At 40.4% G+C, this 22737-nt stretch overlaps 1 protein-coding gene across 1 annotated transcript; it reads left to right on the forward strand.

Moving 5' to 3' along the window:
- The first annotated feature begins 78 nt into the window (after positions 1 to 78).
- On the forward strand, positions 79 to 22181 carry wdr91 (WD repeat domain 91). The gene is made up of 18 exons (XM_061802090.1): positions 79 to 310; positions 683 to 819; positions 1085 to 1264; positions 1335 to 1541; positions 2524 to 2607; positions 9047 to 9156; positions 10892 to 11066; positions 11201 to 11395; positions 13102 to 13298; positions 14768 to 14822; positions 14923 to 15018; positions 15153 to 15247; positions 16748 to 16901; positions 20343 to 20451; positions 20535 to 20647; positions 21083 to 21190; positions 21267 to 21356; positions 21551 to 22181. The coding sequence occupies exons 2-18, from the start codon at positions 697 to 699 to the stop codon at positions 21713 to 21715; spliced, it is 2256 nt and encodes a 751-aa protein (XP_061658074.1). The 5' UTR covers positions 79 to 310; positions 683 to 696; the 3' UTR covers positions 21716 to 22181.
- The last annotated feature ends 556 nt before the right edge of the window (positions 22182 to 22737 follow it).

Below are 22737 nucleotides of genomic sequence, written 5' to 3' on the forward strand. Positions count from 1 at the left end.
ACACACGCAAACCACCACTAAGTGGCGGCCTTTGTCTTTGCTTTAAACGCCCTGACGTCATGGGGAATTGTCACATGACTGTTAGGAGCACAAAACAGGAAGTTTGTTTGCTCTTTGTTGACACGATAAATGTCTGTAATGTAAAATCTCCAAATGTTAATTGAAGAACTAGCTATGTATTCTAGACTTTAGTTGGACTAAACTCTTGTTCATGGCGGTTTTCCATGTTTCAACGTTTACGTTTTGCTGTTGTCCATAAGAACTACTGGAGAATTTGTTGAATTTGAGGAAGTCTTGTTTGTCCGAAAAGGTAAGTCGAAGTACTTCCAACCCCCTTGTTTAGAATTATTCTAAATCTACACCCAGATCGGCACACTATTCAGTCATCCAAACCAAATGTGAAAATGAGCATCTTGTTCGGCCTTTTTCCAGTCAATGAATTGAATAGAAAGAAACAACAACAATACGTAACGCTCTTGAGTTGATTTGTGTTTGGTGATGTTCAGATTCAAATTCTTATAGTTTTTTTTTTTTCAAATAAAATTTTGCATTAATGTTTTCATGGTTGGAATCGTTACGATAATGGATTTATTTATTCTGATGGCCTTTACCAGTGACCTCGATGAAGAAACGCACACTAGAAACGGATACTTTTATTTTTGATTTATTGTTATTGGTCCAGGCTTGGAGATCACTATGGGGTCTGCAGTGGAGCGAACTGATGAGCATGTAAGGGAATATCTCATATATCGTGGCTTCACCAACACTCTGAAACAAATGGACAGCGAGATCAAAGCTGATAAGGAGAAAGGCTTTCGGGTATGACTAATATAAACAACGATGCATGTTTATCAAAGTTCACTGTATGGATAGGGTTCCAACTATTCAATCTTGTGTGTTGCCACCACCCTTAGACCAATCAGATGAATTAAATTTAGAAAAACATTTCACGCTTCACCTATCACCTGTGTTCTTTGACCTCAATGACACACAAGATGGCGTAATTGGAAACCTATCCATTGCACTGAAGAAAGCGTGTTCATTTGGGGTCCAGGTTTATTATGTAAAATGTTATTGCCTTCAGGTGGATAAGATCATTGATCAGCTGCTGCAGTTTATCCAGAGTTTTGAACTGTCTGCTCTGAAGGACTACTGGCTCTACTTGGACAGACGCCTTTTCTGCAGACTAGAGGATGTTTACCGACCCACTGTGAACAAACTAAGAGCAAGCCTGTTCAGATATTATGTTATAAACACCATCCAGGTAACACACATGTCTTGACTGAATTTTAATGTCTTGGAGTAACAGTTTCTCTGCTTTTCTGACTTCCCAGAAAGGAAACTTGGAGAAGACTCAGGAATTTTTCCAGAAGCAGGCTATGGAGCTGCAGGGTCAGCCCGAGTGGCGGGATTGGTTCATTTTGCCGTTTATCCCTGCACCTGAACAGAACCCGGCTTTTGCTCCATATTTCTCCCGCCAGTGGTCTGACACCTTCCTGGTTTCGCTGCACAACTTCCTTTCTGTGGTCTTTCAGTGTATGCATATCCTTCAGTTAAAAGTCACCATTTCAGTGACATTTTACATGAAACTAATTTCTGCCAACTGTAACTGTTTTTTTTTTTTTAAACCTGTCCTGTTCAGCTGCATGGCCGTGCAAACAGGTGGATTTTATGCATTTCGTGTAGGAATCACAATACAACCTGAGGAACTGATATGGGTTTCACGTAAACGGCAGCAGTATTTTTATTGTAAAACTTTAAAGATAAAAGTTTGCTAGTGGTTCTGAGGCACATACATTTAAGTAAATTGCTCCTGTTCCTGTCACCAAATTTATTTGTACTGACACTTGCTGAAATACAAAATTAATGGGACACGATCCTTCTTGACAACAATGCCAATCAGAAAAAATGGAAAATACCAATCAGGTAGAATAACAGAGAAAGTTAAAAGGGGTGTTGCAAGAAAAATAGTCCAGGTTAGGGTAAGGAAATCACTCCAAAATCAACACTGTACAAATTTAGAGACATTTGTATTTGAACAGATTGAACTTGTTGGCTGTATAAAATAATCAGGTAACATGGTTCTCTGACCACACGGTTGACCAGCATCATGTTTGTGGTTTACAATCGAGTAACAGGCAGGTCTTTGTGAGTGACTAGTTTTAGCTGTTTACAACTGGTTAGAGCATTGGCATCACATTTCTAATGAGCAGGGTTCAATCCCAACCCCGCCTGTGTGGAGTTTGCATAATATTCCTGTGCCTGCCTGGGTTTTCTTCGGGGACTCCGGTTTCCTCCCACATCCCAAAAACATGCATTTATTGAAGACTCTAAATTGCCCAAGTTGTCATTGTGAGTGTGACTGTTGTTTGTTTCTATGTCCTTGCAATGAGCTGGCAACCAGTTCAGGGTGTACCCAGCCTCCAGCCTGATGATATTTGGGATAGGCTCCAGCACTCCTGCGACTGTCTTGAGGATAAGCGACTCAGAAAATGGATTTTATTTGTCCTTAACTGAGGTTCACCCCAACCAGTGCTGCTGAGTTTTGATTCTGAAGTCCAGAAGACAACAAGCCTCACTGAGGAGAATGAGCAGCTTCGTCAGCTGGTAAGATTGTGCCCATGAATAAATGCTTCCTTCTTTTGAGTAGTCAAATTTATCAAGTAAAATAATTTTTACTGTGCTTTTTTTTTTTTTTTCCAAGGATTCATACCTAGCACTGAATATCTACCCTTAGTTACAGATTTGAGTATTGCCAATGAAGACTCTTATTTGCACTGTAGGAGTATAGGAGTAAAATAAGCAACTGTCAAGCTGAGAGATGATCAGAGTTTTAATGAATCATCAGCATTGTGCAAACATTGTCCGTAGCTTACCCATCCATTTGGAACAACCTTAAGGAGAAAGAAAACGTAATTTGTAGTAAGACATAAAGGTCAGTTGGGTCGTTGTCTTCTTTTCCTCTCGGCTTGTCATGTTATTGGTCGCCACAGCGCGTCATCTTTTTCCATGTGTAGCTATCGACTGCATCGTCTCGTCCTCTCTAAGACCAACAGCCATCATTTCTTCCCACACAACATCCTTTAACCTTGACTATCACCGTCTCTAATCAGTACATCACGGCCGGCTTAACCACTTCTTTTCCTTTCGGCTTGTCCCATTAGGGGTCGCCACAGCATGTAATCTTTTTCCATCTAAGCCTATCTCGTGCAACCTCTTCTATCCATCCAAATTAGCTGTCCCTCAAATGAGCTCATTTCTAATCCTAGCCAACCTGCTCACTCCAAGCGAGAACCTCAGCATCTTATTTTCTGCTACCTCCAGTTCCGACCGAACCACTGTTTATAAAATTTGCCCTTCATCCTAGCAGAGACTCTTCTGTCACATAACACACCAGACATCTTCCGCCAGCTGTTCCAACCCATTTCTTCACTTCCTTACCACACTCTGCTCTGGATTGTTGACCCTAAGTATTTGAAGTCGTCCACACTCACTATCTCTTCTCCCTGTAGCCTCAATCTTCCCCCTTCACCCCTCTCATTCACGGACGTATATTCTGTTTTACTTCGGCTAATCTTCATTTCTCTGCTCTCCAGTTTATGTCTCCCTTCATCTTTCTAATTGTTTCTCTACTTGCTCCCTTCTTTCACTGCATATTACAATATCATCTGCGTACATCATGGTCCAAGGGGATTCCAGTCTAACTTCATCTGTCAGCCTATCCATTACTACAGCAAACAGGAAGGGGCTCAGAGCTGATCCTTTATGCAGTCCCACCTCTACCTGAAATTCTTCTGACACACCTTCGTCACACCACACCACTGTGCTGCCCTCATACATGTCCCATAGTATTCTAATGTACTTCTCTGCCACACCAGACTTACACATGTAGTACTACAGCTCCTCTCTTAGTACTCATTCGAGGCATGAAAATATACTGGTACTGGTTCCTCTCTTGGTACTGTAATTGCCTTTCTCGAGAATCTAGAGTCTAGGGGTCTAGATTCTAGATTCACAAAGCTCCTCCTGACCTTCTTTGTACTTTCCCACTAGCATCCTCAAGGATAGTAATGCATCTGTGGTACGCTATCTAGGCATGAAACCATACTGTTGCTCGCAAATAATTTTGTCCTCAGTCTAGCCTCCACGATTTTTTTCCGATAACTTCAATGCGTGACTCATCAACTTTATTCCTCGATAGTTCCCACAGCTCAGCACCTTTTATTCCTTAAATTGGGAACTACCACACTTTTCCTCCATTCTTCAGGAATCTTCGCACCTGCTAGTATTCTGTTGAACAAGTTGGTCAAAAAACTCCACAGGCACCTCTCCAAATTGCTCCCATACATCCACAACTATGTCATCAGGACTAACTGCCTTTCTATTTTTCATCCTCTTTAGTGCCTTTCTAACTTCCCCCTTAATAATCATTGCCACTTCCTCGTCCTTTCCACTTTTCTCTTCTACTCTTCCTTCTCTCTCATTTTCACCAACTTTTCAAAGTATTCTTTCTATCTTTTTAGCACACTACTGGCACCACTCAACATTTACATCGCTACCCTTAATCACCGTTACCTGCTGCACATCCTTCCCATCGCTATCTCTGTGTCTGGCCAATCTGTAGAGATCCTTTTCTCCTTTCGTGTCCAACCTGATATACATATCATATGCCTCTTGTTTAGCTTTCACCACCTCTACCTTTTGCCCTACGTTGCATCTCAATGTATTCTTTTTGCCTCTCCTCAGTCCTCTTGGTGTCCCACTTTTTCTTCGCTAATATCTTGTATGATTTTCTGGAATTTGGGGTTCCACCACCAAGTCTCAAGACACCAAGTACTCTCCTGCCTGTCTCTCTGATCACCTTGGCTGTTGTAGTCCAGTCTTCCGGGAGCTCCTCTCCATTAACTGCATGTCTCACGTCTTTCCGAAAGGCGGCAAAACACTCTTCCTTTCTTAGCTACCACTAGTTGGTCCTCTGCTCTACCTTTGTCTTCCTGATCTTCCTCCTCACCACCAGAGCTATCCTACACAACACCATCCTATGTTGTCTAGCTACACTCTACCCTACCACTATCCAAATGAAATCACCTGCATGCTTATACCTCTGCTCTTGTAGGTCACCCAATGTTCCTACCTCTTCTGGAAAAAGTGTTCACTACTGCCATTTCCATCCTTTTTGCAAAGTCTGCCACCATCTGTCCCTCAAGGTTCCTTTCTTGAATACCGTACTTAACCATAACTTCTTCATCACCCCTGTTTCCTTCACCAATGTGCACCAATCACAACTCTCTTCATGTCTGGGATGCTCAGAACTACATCATCAAGTTCCGTCAACATTTTCTCAAAGTGACAAAATCAACTTTAGATACAACTATCCCACCCATTTTCTTCACCTAGGAAAAAAATACATAGTGGGCCACTTCCCATTTTCTGTCTTCTTCCAATTATGAAATTATTTGCTCAATAAAGCTAACAGAACCCTGACAGCATGTACTTTTTGGTGCTTGTATGCTCACATTATTTACAGTATAACATACTTGCTATTGTAAGAGATGCAGCCATTTTAAAGTAAGGCTGCATAGTTTTAAAAAGTAGTACACAGCTTCAATCAAAATTGGTTGCTTTTATCAGTTTGTGTTGTTCTTAGTGTTGCTACTTGGGGTTTTTTCTTAATCAACTTGACACTTGATTGACAGTATAATATACGTTAATGCATCATTGACTGTTTATACCGCTGTGCCAATATTTAATATTTATCGAAGTGGAATTTTTGGAAGTGAGCCTGAGTCTCTTTATTTTTCAAGATATTTTACTTATTGTCATACATTACATTGTCAATGTCCATTATTCTTAGAATTACAGTACTATAAAAGTTAATTGTGGTCTTCTGTTAGAAATAATACTTTCTTCTGTATATGATTTACAGTTGAGGCCAGAAGTTTACGTACTGTGTGCAATAATACAAGTTTAAGTTTTTTTGTCACACTGTCTAAAGTCAAATCTGAAGAAACATCTCTTGTTTCAGGGTAGACAGAATCACCAAAACTATTTAATTTTGTTGAATGGCACAATAACGAAAGTGAGGATTTCTTAGAGATTTTCACATTTTCTCCGAGGTTAAATGTTTACATCGACAAAATGTACCAGTACTATATTGCAAGTTCTCCCACTTAGAAATAATGGGGCGGTCTGAAATTTTCATCGTACGTGCACGTCCACTGTGAGAGAGATAATCTAAAAAGAAAAATCCAGAAATCAATGTAATTTTTTTTTTTTTTTTTTTTTTTGGTGATTTATTTGTGTGATACAGCTGCAAATAAGTATTTGAACACCTATCAGCTAGAATTCTGAACCTCAAAGACCTGTGAGTCCACCTTTAAAAATCCACCTCCACTCCATGTATTATCCTGAATCAGATGCACCTGTGTGAAGTCGTTAGCTGCATAAAGACACCTGTCCGCCCCATACAATCAGTAGGACTCAAACTTGTAACATGGCCAACACCAAAGAGCTGTCCAAAGACACCAGAGACAAAATTGTACAACTCCACACGGCTGGAAAGGGCTATGGAGAAATTGCCAACCAGCTTGGCTAAAAAAGGTTCACTGTTGGAGCAATCATCAGAAAATGGAAGACGCTAATCATGACTGTCAATCTCAATTGGAGTGGAGCCCCAGGCAAGATATCACCTCATGGGGTTTCAATGATCCTTAGAAATGTGAGGAATCAGCCCAGGACTACAAGACAGGACTTTAATGACCTAATAAAAGCTGGGACCACCGTTTCCAAGGTGACTGTTGGAAATAGACTACGATGTCATGGTTTGAAATCATGCGTAGCACGGAAGTTTCCCCTACTTAAACCAGCAGATGTCAAGGCCCGTTTTAAGTTGCCAATGACCATATGGATTATACAGAGGAGTCATGGGAGAAAGTTTTGTGGTCAGATGAGACCAAAATGAAACTTTTTGGTCATAAGTCCACGAACCGTGTTTGGAGGAAGACTAATGATGAACACCATCCCTACTGTGAAGCATGCGGGTGGAAGCATCAAGCTTTGGGGGTGTTTTTCTGCACATGGGACAGGATGACTGCACTGTATTAAGGAGAGGATGACCGCGGCCATGTATTGTGAGATTTTGGGGAACAACCTCTTTCCCTCAATCAGAGTATTGAAGATGGGTCATGGCTGGGTCTTCCAACTTGACAATGACCCGAAGCACACATCCAGGAAAAAAAAGGAGTGGCTCCGTGAGAAGCATATCAAGGTTCTGGCGTGGCCTAGCCAGTCTCCAGACCTAAACCCAATAGAAAGTCTTTTGATGGAGCTGAAACTACGTGTTTCTCAGCAACAGCACAGAAACCTGTCTAATCTAGAGAAGATCTGTGTAGAGGAGTGAGCCAAAATCCCTCCTGCAGTGTGTGCAAACCTGGTGAACAAGTACAGGAAATGTTTGACCTCTGTAATTTCAAACAAAGGCTACTGTGCCAAATATTAACATTGGTTTTCTCAGGTGTTCAAATATTTATTTGCAGCTGTATCACACAAATAAATCATTACACAAATCATACATTGTGATTTCTGGATTTTTCTTTTTAGATTAGCTCTCTTACAGTGGACATGCACCTACGATGAAAATTTCAGACCCTTCCATGATTTCTAAGTGGGAGAACTTGCAATATAGCAAGGTGTTCAAATGTTTATTTTCTTCACTGTATGTCGGTTGACCGTTATGTTTAGCTTCATCCATTTTCTAATGGTTGCTCCGGTAGTGGACCTTTTTTCACCAAGCTGCTTGGCAATTTCTCGGTAGCCCTTTCCAGCCATGCGGAGTTGTACAATTTTGTATTTGGACAGCTCTTTGGTCTTGGCCGTGTTACAAGTTAGAGTCTTACTGATTGTATGGGGTGCACAGGTGTCTTTATGCAGGTAACGACCTCACACAGGTGCATCTGATTTCAGAATAATACATGGAGTGGAGGTGGACTTTCAAAGGCGGAGTAACAGGTCTTTAAGGGTCAGAATTCTAGCTGATAGAAAGGTGTTCAAATACTGATTTGCAGCTGTATCACACAAATAATTAAAAATCATACATTGTGATTTCTGGATTTTCTTTTTAGATTCTCTCTCACAGTGGACATGCATCTACAATGAAAATTTCAGACCCCTCTCTTTCCAAGTTTGAGAACTTGCAATATAGCAGGGTGTTCAAATACTTATTTTCATCACTGTACCTGACTCAGTTACACTAGCTCTGTCAAGAGGATTGAGCCAGGATGAAATAATATAAAATTCTCTCTCATTATTGTATCATTTAAAATCCATCCATCCATTTTCCCAACTGCTTATCCTCAAATGGGTTGTGGGAGGGCCGGAGCCTACCCCAGATATCATCGGGTAGAAGGCGGGGTACACCCTGAACTGGTTGTCTGCCAATCGCAGGGCACATAGAGACCGACAACAGTCACACTCACAGTCACACCTAGAAGCAATTTAGCGTCTCCAATGAAGGCATGTTTTTGGGATGTGGGAGGAAAACAGTGTGCCCTGAGAAAACCCATGCAGGCACTGAGTGTAGATGCATACTCCACATAGGTGGGCCCGGGATTTGAACCCTGGTCCTCAGAACTATGAGGCTAACGCTCTACTGTAGCACCATCGTGCTTACTGGCATTGAACAAAATTAAATAATTTGGTGATCCTGAATGACCCGAAACAGGAGAGGTTTAGTTTGATCTGACTTGAGATAAAAAAGCCAAAAAAATGAAATGTTTTAGTACAGTGTATGTAAACTTCTGTCTTCAACTGTAAATATATGGAAATTAAATCTGAAAGGTTGATTTATTGTCTCATTATCTTCGGCTGTCATTTTTAGTCTAAAGTAGAGCATGTTTTTAATCACACTATATTTAAATTAATACAAATCATCACTTGAGGGATCTGAATATACTGGGAGTCTGTGGGGGAGAGGGCGATCATTTGGATGATCAACTCATATTAGTTTGTGTTGAAAGACGTGTTGTTTGTCTCTCCTCATCTTGTCTAGCTTTTTGCCCTGCAAACAGAAAGTCGAGACCAGAGCAGTGGAGACGAGGTGGTCCATCACAAGCTTCCCCCGTATGTTCAGAACATGGACCGGCTGGGAGATACTGAGCTGTGAGGCACTAACATCACTGTCTTTACCGATGCAACATTTGACTCAAAAACTGGCTGCCATTTTTGCTCATTTTCATCTTGATACTTTGCCCCAATATTTTTTAACTTAATGTTACTCTGAACAGAATAAGTGCGAGATGGCGAACATACATTTGGGATTGAAATCCTCAGGTGTATGACTTGCTTTTAAGTCTGTTGAAGTAGTCAAATAGAAAAATGGCGGACATCTTTTCTGTGAAAAATTAATCCCCAACTTTTTGCTCTATACAACCAAACTTAAAACTCAACTGTGTGCACTTTAGCAATCGCTATTTCATGAGTCACTTTATTATATTTTTATGATTAGTTCATTTAGCAATATGTTCGATAATGATTTTTTTTAAAAATGTACTTTATTTGAAGTGATTGATTTGTTAGCGTAACATACTAGAATTTGCAAATCTACGGTACCAAATCTGTATTTACTCTCTTCGCTCCAGAAAATGTAGTGATATTTTTTTTGTGCATGAATTTTTTTTTTCCTTAAATGCATGTATCTAACTACCAGTTTTAAAACATTTTTTAGGCACTTTACTGCAATATGCCCACTTCATTATTTTCTGTTTATATCACATATTTTTAAAATGTTTTAATCAACTAAGTTAAATTACCAATACAAGTCACATGCTGTTTACACTGTGCTGTGATGCAGTTGATGTTGCAAAATAAACAGTTTACTTATGAATGAATTATTGTTCATTGTCAGTAAATTATTAAAAACAACAACAACATCACTATGGAGCAATAAAATGACATTTCTTTTTTTTCTTAATGAGGTCATGCCCTGTAAATATTTCTCAAATTAAAAAGTGGCGGCAATGTACTTGGCATCTACCACTGCTGCCATTTTCTGGTGCTAAATTAACTGGTTGTTTAAAATAGTAATTTTGACAACTCGAAGCAATGTTGAAAAAAAAAAATTGCCATCTCCTATTCTGAAGATTTGTAAAGTGGTAAAACAAGGTGATTGACCTAGTAGGCCACTACCTCTTTTCAGAGACACTACTGTGTATTCCAAAGCAACATTCAGATTCAGACAGTAGTGACAACAAATTATTAAGGTCAACTATGCTTATAGCTCAGCATGCATGCAGGTTTTTAGCAAATATCTCTGCTCTACCTCCGATTTGAGATCAAAATGTTAAATATTGGAACCATTTCATTCAAATACACTAAATTCACAATCGTTTGAGTTAGACAAAGGTAATACAGTTTAGAAGATCACAGAGAGTTCTCATCAGTATTGGTACCAAAATTCTGGCATCCAATAATGACAAAAAGTGGATACAGCCATATGTAGTAAGACACCAGATTTCATTTAAATAGATTTAAATAAATTCTCAAGATGCTAATAACATGAACAATACATGGGTATCCAATAATTAGCTCTATGTGGACAATATAGACAGTGTAGATCGTTCTTTGAATTGCAGAAATAATTCCTTGCTGTACCAATATTGACTGCTTTTAGTGGTCTCTGCTCATGGTGGGTTGGCTCAGGCAAAGCTAGTGTTATTCCTAGTGTCAGTATTTGTACACCAAATTGACTTAAAGACATTACCGCAGGACCTAATCCTGATACAAAATATCCTCCTAGTGGGATTCATCACCTTCTGATGTCTGATCTATCCATTTGTTACAGGACTTGGAGTATTTTTTTCTGCACCACAATGATGACCTCTTTTTCTGCACTTAGTGACTTGGTATCAACCCAGCGGGCTGTCAGTGTTGCCACCACACCATCCAGGAACTTCTTCTCAACATTCCTACCACAAGGTCGCCGCACCCCAGGAGGGAAAACGCAGCAGGTGACCTCTGTGTCTTCACCAAGCCAGGCAGTAATTGGCAGAAAGGACCAAACAACTACTCAGGTGAAAGGGCCAAATAGTTTCAACACAATTGTCGGAACTTTACTATTTGCAGAATTTGTCATGTAGGATGTCATCATGTGAAAATAATTACTTTGAAATTGTCTGTACCTTATTTGTGCTACCTTCTTTTCCAGTCTGCGAAGTCAAAAGATGCAGTCCAAGTAAAAGAAGTGAAACCAGCCTCTAGTCAAATATCAGGCGGCGAACTGTCAAGTTCTCAATCCCAACATTCAAATCAGCAGACAAATCAACCATCACATTTACGCCACAAGAAAATCCAGGATCATGAAAAAGAGCGCAAGGAGCTTTTCTCAAAACCATCGTCACAGGTACCTGACAGTTAAACGAGGAAGTAGAGAATACAGTAGTGTTCAAAATAATAGCAGTCCAATGTGACTAACCAAATTAGTCCACGTTTTCAGTATATATATTTTATTGATACATGTCAAATAAGTTACTAGTAGCTGCAACGGATTCTCAGAAAACCAACAAGACCCAACATTCATGATATATACACTCCTAAGGCTGTGCAATTGGGCAATTTGTTGAAAAGGGTGTGTTTAAAAATATCAGTCTGCCGTTGACTTTACAAAATCAAAACTATTCTGTACAAAATTTTTGGTTTGTAGAATTTACCAATCCTTTATATCACTGAACTAATCATCAGTTGCATGCCCAGTTTATTTTTTTTTTTTACAACTGTTTCACATCTGTGTCTCATGAGTCAACCAACTTGTGGCACCTTTCAGGGGTTATTCCACTCCAAGATTTCTTAACGACATTCTGCAATTCATTTACATTTCTTGGTTTTGCTTCAAAAACAGCATTTTTGATGTCATCCCACAAGTTCTTGATTGGATAAAGGTCCAGGGATTGGGCTGGCAACTCCATGATCTTAACTTTGGAACCAAGAATTTGCATGTGTTCCAGTGTGTTTGGGGTCAGTGTCTTGTTGGAACACCCATTTCAAGGGCATGTCCTCTTCAGCATAAGGCAACATGACCTCTTCAAGTATTTTCACATATGAAATTGATCCATGATCCCTGGTATGCGATAAATAGGCCCAACACCGTATTAGGAGAAACATGCCCATATCATGATGCTTGCACCACCATGCTTGACTGTCTTCACTGTGTACTGTGGCTTGAATTCAGAGTTTGGGGGTCGTCTCACAAACTGTCTGCGGCCCCTGGACCTAAAAAGAACAATTTTACTCTCATCAGTCCACAAAATGTTCCTCAATTTCTCTTTAGGTCCGTTGTGTTCTTTGGCAAATTAAAGCCTCTTCTGCACATGCCTTTTTTTTTAACATAAGGACTTTGCAGGGGATTATTGTAAACAGTTTAGCTTCATGCAGACCTCACTTTCACAGTACCTACAGGTGACTCCAGCCTGTCTTTGGTCATCCTGCAGCTGATCATTGGCTGAGCTTTTCCTTTCTGGTTCTTCTGCAGTCCATTTTGATGTTGTTCTTCCAGTTCTTTGCCACGTGTCTCTGGTTTTGCTCTCTATTTTAAGGCATTACAGATCATTTTAGCTAAACAGCCTATAATTTTTTGCACCTCTTTATAAGATTTCCCCTCTCCAATCAAAGTATGCTGATCTTCTGAACAATGTGTTGAATGGCCCATTTTCCTCAGGCTTTCAAGGAGAAACCATCCTTCACCCTTAGTTAGGCTTTGGATTAGACCTGTTTTTCACACAATCACCTCACTGATTGAATGCCACCCTGCATTTTTTTTTAACTTTGAACACTTTCGGCAATTGACCAATTGCACAGCCTTAAGCGTCTATATCATGCATGCAGGGTTTTGTTGCTTTCTGAGAATCTACTGCACTGACTGGTAACTTCTTTGACATGCAGCAATTGAAAATGTGGATTAATCTGGTTAGTCACATTGAACTGATGTTATTTTGAATACTACTGTATAAACATTACTTTGAGTAAAAACGGTGACATCATTTTGAGTAATAAATGGTTATGTACACGTTTCTGACATCAATCAATTTACACTGGCTTAATGCTTCTCTTCAGTTACAAGAGAAAAAGGGCGAGGTAGGAGAGGTGGAACCTCCAAATGACACCGCAAGCGAAGCTCCTGACTCTTCCTCCTCAAGCAGCAGGAGCAGCGGCAGAGGAGCAGGAGGAGCCGGGCTATCAGTAGAGCAGCCATTTATCAAACTCAGTCAGGAGGAATATGGAGAACATCATTCCTCCATCATGCACTGCAGGTAGGCATTCAGCAAAACACACTCCCAAAGGGATTTTGACATGTTGAAGACAACCTAACTTTTCCACGTCACACACATTACCTTTGATAAGTCGCAACTAGACGATTTATGATCTCACTAATCATCGCTGTCATTCAGTTACAATGTAGCTGTCGTGCTAAAAACCATACTAGTATGAGTTATTGTGTTCTCTGGTGGTTGCTGCAAAAAAGAGATATAACTTATGCCTTTATTATTTTTTAACAACTCAGTGTTTGTGTGAATGTGAGTGTGAATCAAAGCCAGCCCATACCTCCCTTGGTCCCTTAGCAAAGTGATTTTAGGACTCTCGATTTCTGATGATAATCTTGAATATTGATCAGTCATTATTGAATTTCACTTGAGACCTTCCTTCCTTCCTTCCTTCCTTCCTTCCTTCCTTCCTTCCGCTTATCTCTGTTTAGGTCACAGGGGGGCGATCTTAAGTAGAGAAGCCAAGCCTTTCCCTCTTCCTAGCCACCATTTCACTCTTTCGGTGGTGTTGGGGTCCGGAGTGGCCAATTGGGAGACGGTCTCTCCGGCTTGTCGAAGTGAGGTCTTCCCCAGGGTCTCATTTCATACTTGGAACATTTCACAAAGGAAGTGCCCAGGAAGCAACCTAACCTGATGCCCGATTCAACCACATCTCTCTCCTCTCGATGCGGAGGAACGGCAGCTCTACTCTCAGCTCCTCCTCCATGACTCTGCTTGTCACCCATCCAACTTTAATGGAGAGCCCAGGTACCCTCTAGAAGAAACTACTTTGGGCCCCTTGTATCTGTGGACTTGTCCTTTCAGCTAGTTAGATGTAGATCGACTAGTAAATCAAGACCTTCACTTTTGAGCTTAGCTTATTATTACCATGAAAGACACATCCATATTTCCTATTAATGCAGATATTGTACTGATCCCCCTGTTGATCTCCTGCTCCGTTCTTTCATCACTTGTGAACAAGACCGCAAGACACTTGAACACCTCCATTTGTGACAAGATCTCATCCTGGACTAGGAAAGGGCCAAACGGCACCCTTTTCAGACTGAGGACGATGGCCTCACTTTGAAGATCCTGATTCTGATCCCAATGATTTTGCACTTGCTTGCGAATCACCGGACCGAGAGTTGAAGTTTGTCCCACGAGTCAAAGACAGATCCCAAATAAAAAATAATACATTACTGGTAATTATGGTAGCTTTTCTTCTTCCTTGTGCCACCTGTGGTGTGAATGGTAGTCTGTCTCTTGTGCGTGCCCTGTGGTTGTCTGTCCAAGTTATGGACTGTTTTTTTGTCTAAAGTCAGCTAGGATAGGCTCCAGCTCCCTATAACTATGAACAGGATGAAACAGGATTGATGCAAATTAGTTTTTTTTCCATTACAAATTGATGCATCTATGTCACCAATGCACTTTAAAGCTATAATTTTGTCTATCTGTGACTCAAAATGTTTTTTCTTCAGGGTTGATTGCTCAGGTCGCAAAGTTGCCAGTTTGGATGTAGATGGTGTTATTAAGGTGAATATGAGTCATTCATCTTTAGGGGTTATCAAAACGTAGACACAAATGTTTAAACTCATGATAAATGTTTCATACACTCTCTGCACACAAACTCCAGGTGTGGTCCTTCAATCCCATCATGCAGACCAAAGCCACCATCATGTCCAAGTCTCCTCTACTTTGCCTAGAGTGGGCCACCAAACCCGACAGATTGGTATGAATACACTCATTCCAAAAACAGTGAAGATACTTTCACTACGAACCCCTATGACCATTCATAATTGTCCTGTATATGATCTTGACATCATTCAATAAAAAAAGGTAATCAGTATTTGTGTTTGTGTTGAGTTGTTACTAGGAAGCGGTGTTGGCACAGTTCGGTTGTATGATACAGAAGCTAAGAAGAATCTATATGAGATGAGCATTGATGAAACTCATCCACGGTAAATCATTCTCTCTTTATGTCATTGTAACAATGTTATGGCAATGGACGGGTTCAGAACTTTTTCAATTGTTTATATACAACATTACTATAATGATGTGAACTACTATCGAGAGAAAATGAAAATACAAATGATTATCTTTAATTCCATTCTTTGTGGTAGTTTGTTCCCCTTATTCAATATTTTTTTTTTTGGGGGGGGGTGTTAAAAGAAGAATACACACACACAGTACTGTGAAAAAGTATTGGCCCCTTTCTCAGAAAAATGGTTGGGCCATCCTGAGCAGCATCAGTTGAAATGAAGCCTTTTTCTTTAACTGGCAATGAGTCTTTCACATCACTGTGGTGATGTTTTGGGCCAGTCTTCCTTGCAGAATTGTTTGCTTTCAGCAAAAAAATTAGGTTTTCCAGCATGAATAACCTTCTTATGGTTTTGGCACTGCATTTCAATTGGATTTAAGCCTGGACTTTAACTAAGCCACTCCAAAACCTTCATTTTGTTCCTTTAAGAAGTTGACTTGTTGATGTCTTTTGTATCATTATACCGCTACAGAACTCAAATGAACTTCAACTTGAGGTTTCAAACTCCTGGCTGAACATTCTCCTTCAGGATATTCTCTTAAAGAGCAGAATTCATGGTTGCATCAATGACAGCATGTTGTCCGAGTCCTTTAGGATCAAAGCTACCCAAGACAATCTGACTACCACCACGTTTGAGTGGTAGTTGCATGTTCTTTTTCAGAAATGCTCTGCTACATTTACACAAGCTGTAACAAGACCAAAAAGCTCAACTCCTCAAACACTTGGGACTCATTTAAATATTTATTATTTATTTATTTATTTGTTTGTTTGTTTTTTGCAAAAGTAAGATAAGCCTTTGTCTTGTTTTTGGTTTCACCTTGGAACTCTCCCATGGATACTTATTCTTTATTGTTTTTCATGAACACTGACTTTCTAGAAATCATCCCGAGTACCTTTGATGATAAGGCTATTCTCTTGGGGTAATTTTTGTAGGCCCGCCACTCCTTAGAAAGTTCACCACAACTGTTGCATATTTTCTCTATTTGAGGGTCTCCCTCTGGTTCACTGGAATCCTGGAGGTTTTGAAGTGGCTTTTGTAACCCTTTTCACAATAATAGATGTCAACTCTTGTGAGGATAAACTGCTTGGAAAATGGATGGATGACAATTAATTTCTCAACTATTCATGAATTTGTTTGGATTACGTCATTTTCATGCACTTTTTTTAGATATTGTGTCCAACTTGATTTTGTCGGGACAGATTCTGTTTGAGTTATTTATTGATTGAACAGGTCTTTTTCATGGCACTGTAAATATGCTATTAATTTTGAGTGTAATTATACTGCACGTAAATTATCCACAGATTTTCACCATCCACGTTGTGGCTATCCCCCTCAAATAACGGGTTTCCATTGTTGTGTTGTCTCTGCGATGTCAAAGTACAAATTCTGATGGCATAACATTTTTTTTCTTCCTCTCAGTATCTTGTCTTTGGCCTGCAGTCCCAGTGGTTCATCTTTTGTTTGTTCAGCTGCAGCTATCAACCGAACTGCACTTGTTGAGCCTGTTCATCGTCTCCCAATTCAGGTGTCTGGACAGCTGCTGCTCTGGGACACCAAGACAGTGAAACAACAGGTGTGACTATAATGCAATTAAATAAGTGACCATCTTAATACCCCAATCATGCACAAAATTATTACAATTGGACCTTTACAATACCTTATTTATTTGGACTATCTCACTGGGTCATACGATCCAAGGAAGATAAAGTACAGCGTCAAATGTTTGCAATAGTCCATTTCAATGTAGCCTGTGAAATTTTAGCTGCATACAAACCAATGTAATATCTTTGTAAGTAAATGCAGTTTAACTTTTTTAAGATCTCATTTAATTTATTAGGGCCTAAACAGCGACTTCTTGATGAGTGGTGACAAAGATTCGCAACGCGAATTGCTAACAGACAGAGATGTCAAAAGTACTGGTATTCAATACTTAAAGGTATGAAATGGATGGTTTTTAGTATATTATTAATGAAAATACGTCAGCCAATGTGGGCACGTGTTTTTTCACCACAAAACATGATTTTGACGTATCCGTGACTTTTTGTAATTCCTGCCATGAAAATCCTCTCGAGAGATTTGTTTTCGAGAAGAAGCAGAAAGTGACTTAAAGGACAGCGGCGCCCCCAAGTGGACTCACTTGTTTCCATTAGTTTTATCTCCGGGAAGGTAGCTCGTTGTTCCTTCACGTGAGTCAAAATGAGGGCTCATTGCATTGCTGGATATTGCTTGAACGCTTGGGAGAATGGATTTACCCTTTATAAATTTGCAAGAGACACAGTTCGCTGTGAAAAATGGATTGTACGGGTGCAGAGGACGAGAGCTTCGTGGGTTCCGAATGACAGATAGGTGTCTACAGCTACTAAAAAAAAGTAATAGTTTGGGGGGGTCACGTAATCGGTCTCTCATAACATAACAAAAGATCCGCGTACGAAATATGTCGATGTTTGCGTCGGACGGCGTCGGGCTGCTGCGCGCACAGCGGCGAATCTGAAGAACCCAGCCAAGAATGCCTCACTCAGCCGTGTGCGCGCAGTAATGCGCCCTGGCAAGTACTGCGGCGGCTATGAACATCCCCCTAAAAGCAGCACGGCTCGGCTCCATTATATGCCACCACGGCGCTGAAAATCAGCCACATCGGCTGAGGCGCCGCGTTCGGCGGTCACGGCTTCTGCGAAGGCTGCGCGTCGGGCTTTGCTGATGGGGACGGCTCTGAAGAACCTAGCCAAGAATGCCTCACTCAGCCACGTCTGCGCAGTAAAGCGCCCCGGCTCGACTGTGTTCTTCATCGTGTACTGCAGCGTCTATGAACAACCCCCTAAAGCAGCACGACTCGGCTCCATCATAAGCCACACCGGGCGGCTGCGATGAGCTGCAATGCCTCATCTCCGCCGCGGAAGTGGATTGGACGGGGATGCAATTTGGCCTTGATCGCAAATCATCTGAATATGGCTCAAAACAATAGTGTAACATTGCCCCGAGGGCTCGGAACAATAGTGTAATATTGCCCTGGTAACTTCACTCGGTTGTGTGGTGTTCTCCTTTTCAAATAGACCTTCCATGTCAGAAGGGGCGCGTTTGTCTCCCATAGTTAGGGTGCACCGCGTGTTTTCATTGGCGAATGTCCAGGTGACGTCACGGACAAGAGATGCAGCCAATATGGCGACCACTTGGATATCGTAGAATGACACTTCTGCAACTTTGCGCATGGATGACGCGCTCTCCGCTCACATTTATTTTTTCGTATAGACATTGAAGTGAATAATGTTATATGTATTTTTCATTACAATATCTATTTTAGAATGTTTATTGGGATTACACTTGGGCTTTAAGTAAAGTACTGATCATCATCTTTTCCTTTCGGCTTCTTCCGCTAGGGATCGCCACAGCGCGTCATTTTTTTCCATGCATGTAACCCTATCTCTTCCATCTTCGTCTCTGACACCAACTGGTTTTCGTCATGTAACTCTGCCATGGAGGCCATTTTTACCCAGGCTTTCTTATTGTGGAGACACGAACACTGACCTAAACTGAGGTACGGTAAGTGAGGCCTCTAGTTTTTTGGATATTGTTGTGGGGTCTTTTGCAACCTCTTGGATGAGTCCTTTGTCACTCTCATGGGGTAATTCTGGTCTGCCAGCAACTCCGAAGAAGTATGACCGCTGTTTTTGCAATTTATGGATAATGTCTTTGACTGTGGTTTGCTGGAGTTCAAAGCTCAAGACATGGCTTTATAACATTTACCGCACACCAAAATCTCAGTTACTTTCTTCATCATTTGTTCCTGAATTTCTTTAGCTCTTAGAGTAATTTATGACGAGTTTTTGGTCTATTTCACTTTGTCATGCAGGTCTTATTTAGATAAGTTCTTGATTGAGAACAGCTGTGGCAGGATCTGGCCTTTTAACAGATGGGAGAGGGAATTATTCACACAGGGCTGTAGGTGTAATTCTTTTTTTCCCCTCCTTTTAATATTAAAAACCTTCATTTAAGGACTGCGTTCTGTATGTCATTTGTGTCTTTGACTAATATTTAAATTGATTTGATTTTGGGAAACATTGAAGTGTGAGAATCGTACAAAAAAGTAAGAAATCAGGAAGTGCCAACACATTTTTTTTCACACTACTATACCAACTGAAGAGAGTAGCTGCCCCAAACAAACGTCAACTGAAATGAGTATCATCATTATTTGCCGATTTTCCAAGTCCAAAACACAGAAGGAATTTATCTGTTTTTTTTTCAGCTCCTCTAGTATGACAACAGATAACTATTTTGACAAAAAATACTTTTGCAATATAAAAACACTTTGGAGCCTCACTGCGCCATGAAAGGACACCAGTAGTGCTGATTAAAAAAAAAAAAAAAAAATTAAGTGGGGGAAGCTCGGAAAGGCATCACAAATGAAGGATTTACGTAATTATTTGGTGATGGGAATGGATCACACACTTGATGCAGTTATTGCAAGCCAATGATTTCTAACTACATTTTAGGACTCGTTCATTATTATTTTATTTACTGTCCTGTTTGTCTTGCAGTATCGTGGCTCTATATGGCCTTTTTATGTCTCAACAGTTTTACTGCACAATAAGGGACTTTGATATACTCTCTCTGTGGATTTATAGTATTTTGATGGATATTTAATTAGAAATGCAGTTGAACAGAATGATGGTTGATAATGGACAGACAGAGAAAAGAGAACAGACCAAAAAAAAAAGAGACAAAAATAACTGTATATGAAAACAATAACCACATAGGAGTATAGATTTTATCTCCAGTATATGTGGACTGGAAAGGCAGTCCTAGACTCACTGAGAAAGCATTGTAACAAGTACCAAATAGCGGCAGGATTGGACAGGTCTGGAAAGAACAGAGCAGTGAGTCAAGCAGTGCTGCCAGTCTGTAGTGGTATTGACTATGCACTGCCGACAACTGGACGCCAGTGGCTTGTTGGGAATGAGTACGAGGCAGTTTGTTGTGTATAGCTTTTGCCATAATCATTGTTCTTTCTGTCCCTCAGCTCCAGTTCTCTTTAGAACCTGAACCAGTCGCCATTAACTGCACAGCTTTCAACCACAATGGGAACTTGCTGGTAACCGGAGCTGCGGATGGAGTCATCAGACTCTTTGGTAAGTATTTTTAAAGTGCACATTTTGGTAATTAGTCTTCAAAATAAAAATATCTGTAAAAACTGTTTACTTGTTTCCTATAGACATGCAGCAGTATGAGAGTGCTATGAGCTGGAGAGCACATGATGGGGAGGTTTACAGTGTTGAATTCAGCTACGATGAAAACACCGTCTTTAGCATCGGAGAAGATGGAAAGGTGGAAATGTTGAAAAACACGATGACGATCTTTATTGTGCATTTTGCTAAGAAATAAATTTTGCTTTTGACTAAAGTGTATTTTTATGGCGCGGCACAGCTGTAAAACGTTCGCCTCGCAGTTCTGAGGACCGGGGTTTAAAACCTGGCACTGTCTGTGTGGAGTTTGCCTGTTCTCCCCCTGCCTGCGTGGGTTTAGTCCGGGCACTCTGGTTTCCGCCCACCTCCCAAATACTTTTTAATTGGAGACTCTAAATTGTGAGTGTGACTGTTGTTTCATGCGCTCTATTATTGGCTGGCAAACAGTTCAAGGGTGTACCTCTTGCTGGATGACAGCTGGCACAGGGTCCAGTAGTCCCACCACCCTCGTGAGGATATGTGGCTCAGAAAATGTTTTATGTATGTATTAATATGGGTTGCTTTTGTATATCATCAGTTCATCCAGTGGAACATTCATCGATGTGGAATAAAGCAGTCAGAGCAGGTTTTACCTCAAGATGCCACTGGGCCTTTTGTCCTGTCGGGGTACAGCGGCTATAAACAGGTATACAGTATAGTGATATATAATAAGATGGAACACAATTACAAATGCAAATAAATATAATTGAACTTTTATTTAGGTCCAGGTTGCCCGGGGTCGCCTCTTCACCTTTGACTCAGAAGGACAACACGTCCTGACTTGTTCAAGTTCTGGAGGGATCATTTGCAAAGTAAAGAGATCCCAGTTTAATGTGGACACATTTTTGACACCATGTTTCTTCTGTGTTTGCAATAATTAGTTGAATGTATTAAAAAAGATAGAATCTTTATAGTTGAACAAAGATTGGAAAACCGATTTTGAACGTTAATCGAATCAAGTGCTTCATGGTTCTCTCTTTTTGTGCCCACCTCATCCTTTGTCCAGCTGACAAATGGAGAACCTGCTCTGGAGAGCGTGCTGTCTCTGGGCGGACACAAAGCACCGGTGGTGACGGTTGACTGGTGCTCGGCATTGGACTGCGGTACTTGCTTGACTGCCTCCATGGACGGAAAGATCAAACTGAGCACTCTCCTTGCACAGAAGTCCTGATCCAAAACCAGAGTACTATACATTCCTTTGAGGGGCAGAGGTTATAAAACATACATCAAGCAGAATACAATAGATGCCATGCAGAGATGATTCCAGAATCTAATGTCAGCAGTTCCATGTTGAATACAAACATATTCAACATTCATGTAAATACAGTATTAAAAGTCCGAAGAGAGTGAAGATGAGGATGCTTTTTTTCTCGTTTAAACTGCCCTAAAACTATTGTCCTTTTTATGTAGAAAAGCATGGACATCTGCATTTTTTTTTGTACTTGTAATTTGAAAGTACCTATTCATTAACATTACAATCGTTTCAAATGTCTGCACTGCAAAAAGTGTTTAGGTCAAATCAAAAGTTTGAAACTTGAGAAACAGCAACTTTTATCTTGTATTGTTTCATCAGGTAATGTTTACGGTACTTTCTGTAGATCTTAGACGTTAACAGTACATCAATAAAAATTGCAATGTGCAGTGGTGAGTTGCATACTTTCCCCACAGGTGTCAGGTCTGCGGTTCGAATGTATGCCCTTCCTACACTTCTTGTTTTCCTTTCGGCTTGTCCCGTTAGGGGTCGCCACAGCATGTCATCTTTTTCCATCTAAGCTTATAATAAAACTTCCCACTTCATCAGTGACTTATGGTGCTGGTAGTGTCATGGCGTGGGTACGTATGTCTGTCAGTGGAATTGGTTCCCTAGTATTTTTTGATGCTGTGGCTGCTGACAAACTAAGCAGGACAAATTCTGAAACATTTAGGACAATTATCTTTATATTATCTGCTTATATTTAGCCAAATGCTTCAGAACTACAACTACAATTAGAATACTGTAAACAAGTAGTTTACTCAGTTTTTGCAGGAAAAAAGAAAGGACCGCAACTCAATCAAAATATGGTACAGTACTTTCAAAATACATTAATCAATACTTGGTTGGGAATCGCTTTGCTTTAATCACTCCAATGCACTGACATTGCCATTTCTAAACTATTACTACTTACTATTTTGTGGCTTTTATGGATGCTCAAA

The sequence above is a fragment of the Syngnathoides biaculeatus genome, chromosome 17 (genome assembly GCF_019802595.1).
Source record: "Syngnathoides biaculeatus isolate LvHL_M chromosome 17, ASM1980259v1, whole genome shotgun sequence".
Taxonomy (NCBI): Eukaryota; Metazoa; Chordata; class Actinopteri; order Syngnathiformes; family Syngnathidae; genus Syngnathoides; species Syngnathoides biaculeatus.

Coding starts and splice junctions, on each gene's coding strand:
- wdr91 (XM_061802090.1), top strand. CDS start 697: ATGGGGTCTGCAGTGGAGCGAACTGATGAGCATGTAAGGGAATATCTC. Junction 9,157..10,891: donor CGGCTGGGAGATACTGAGCT/GTGAGGCACTAA, acceptor TTCTGCACTTAG/TGACTTGGTATCAACCCAGC. Junction 13,299..14,767: donor TCCTCCATCATGCACTGCAG/GTAGGCATTCAG, acceptor TTTTTTCTTCAG/GGTTGATTGCTCAGGTCGCA.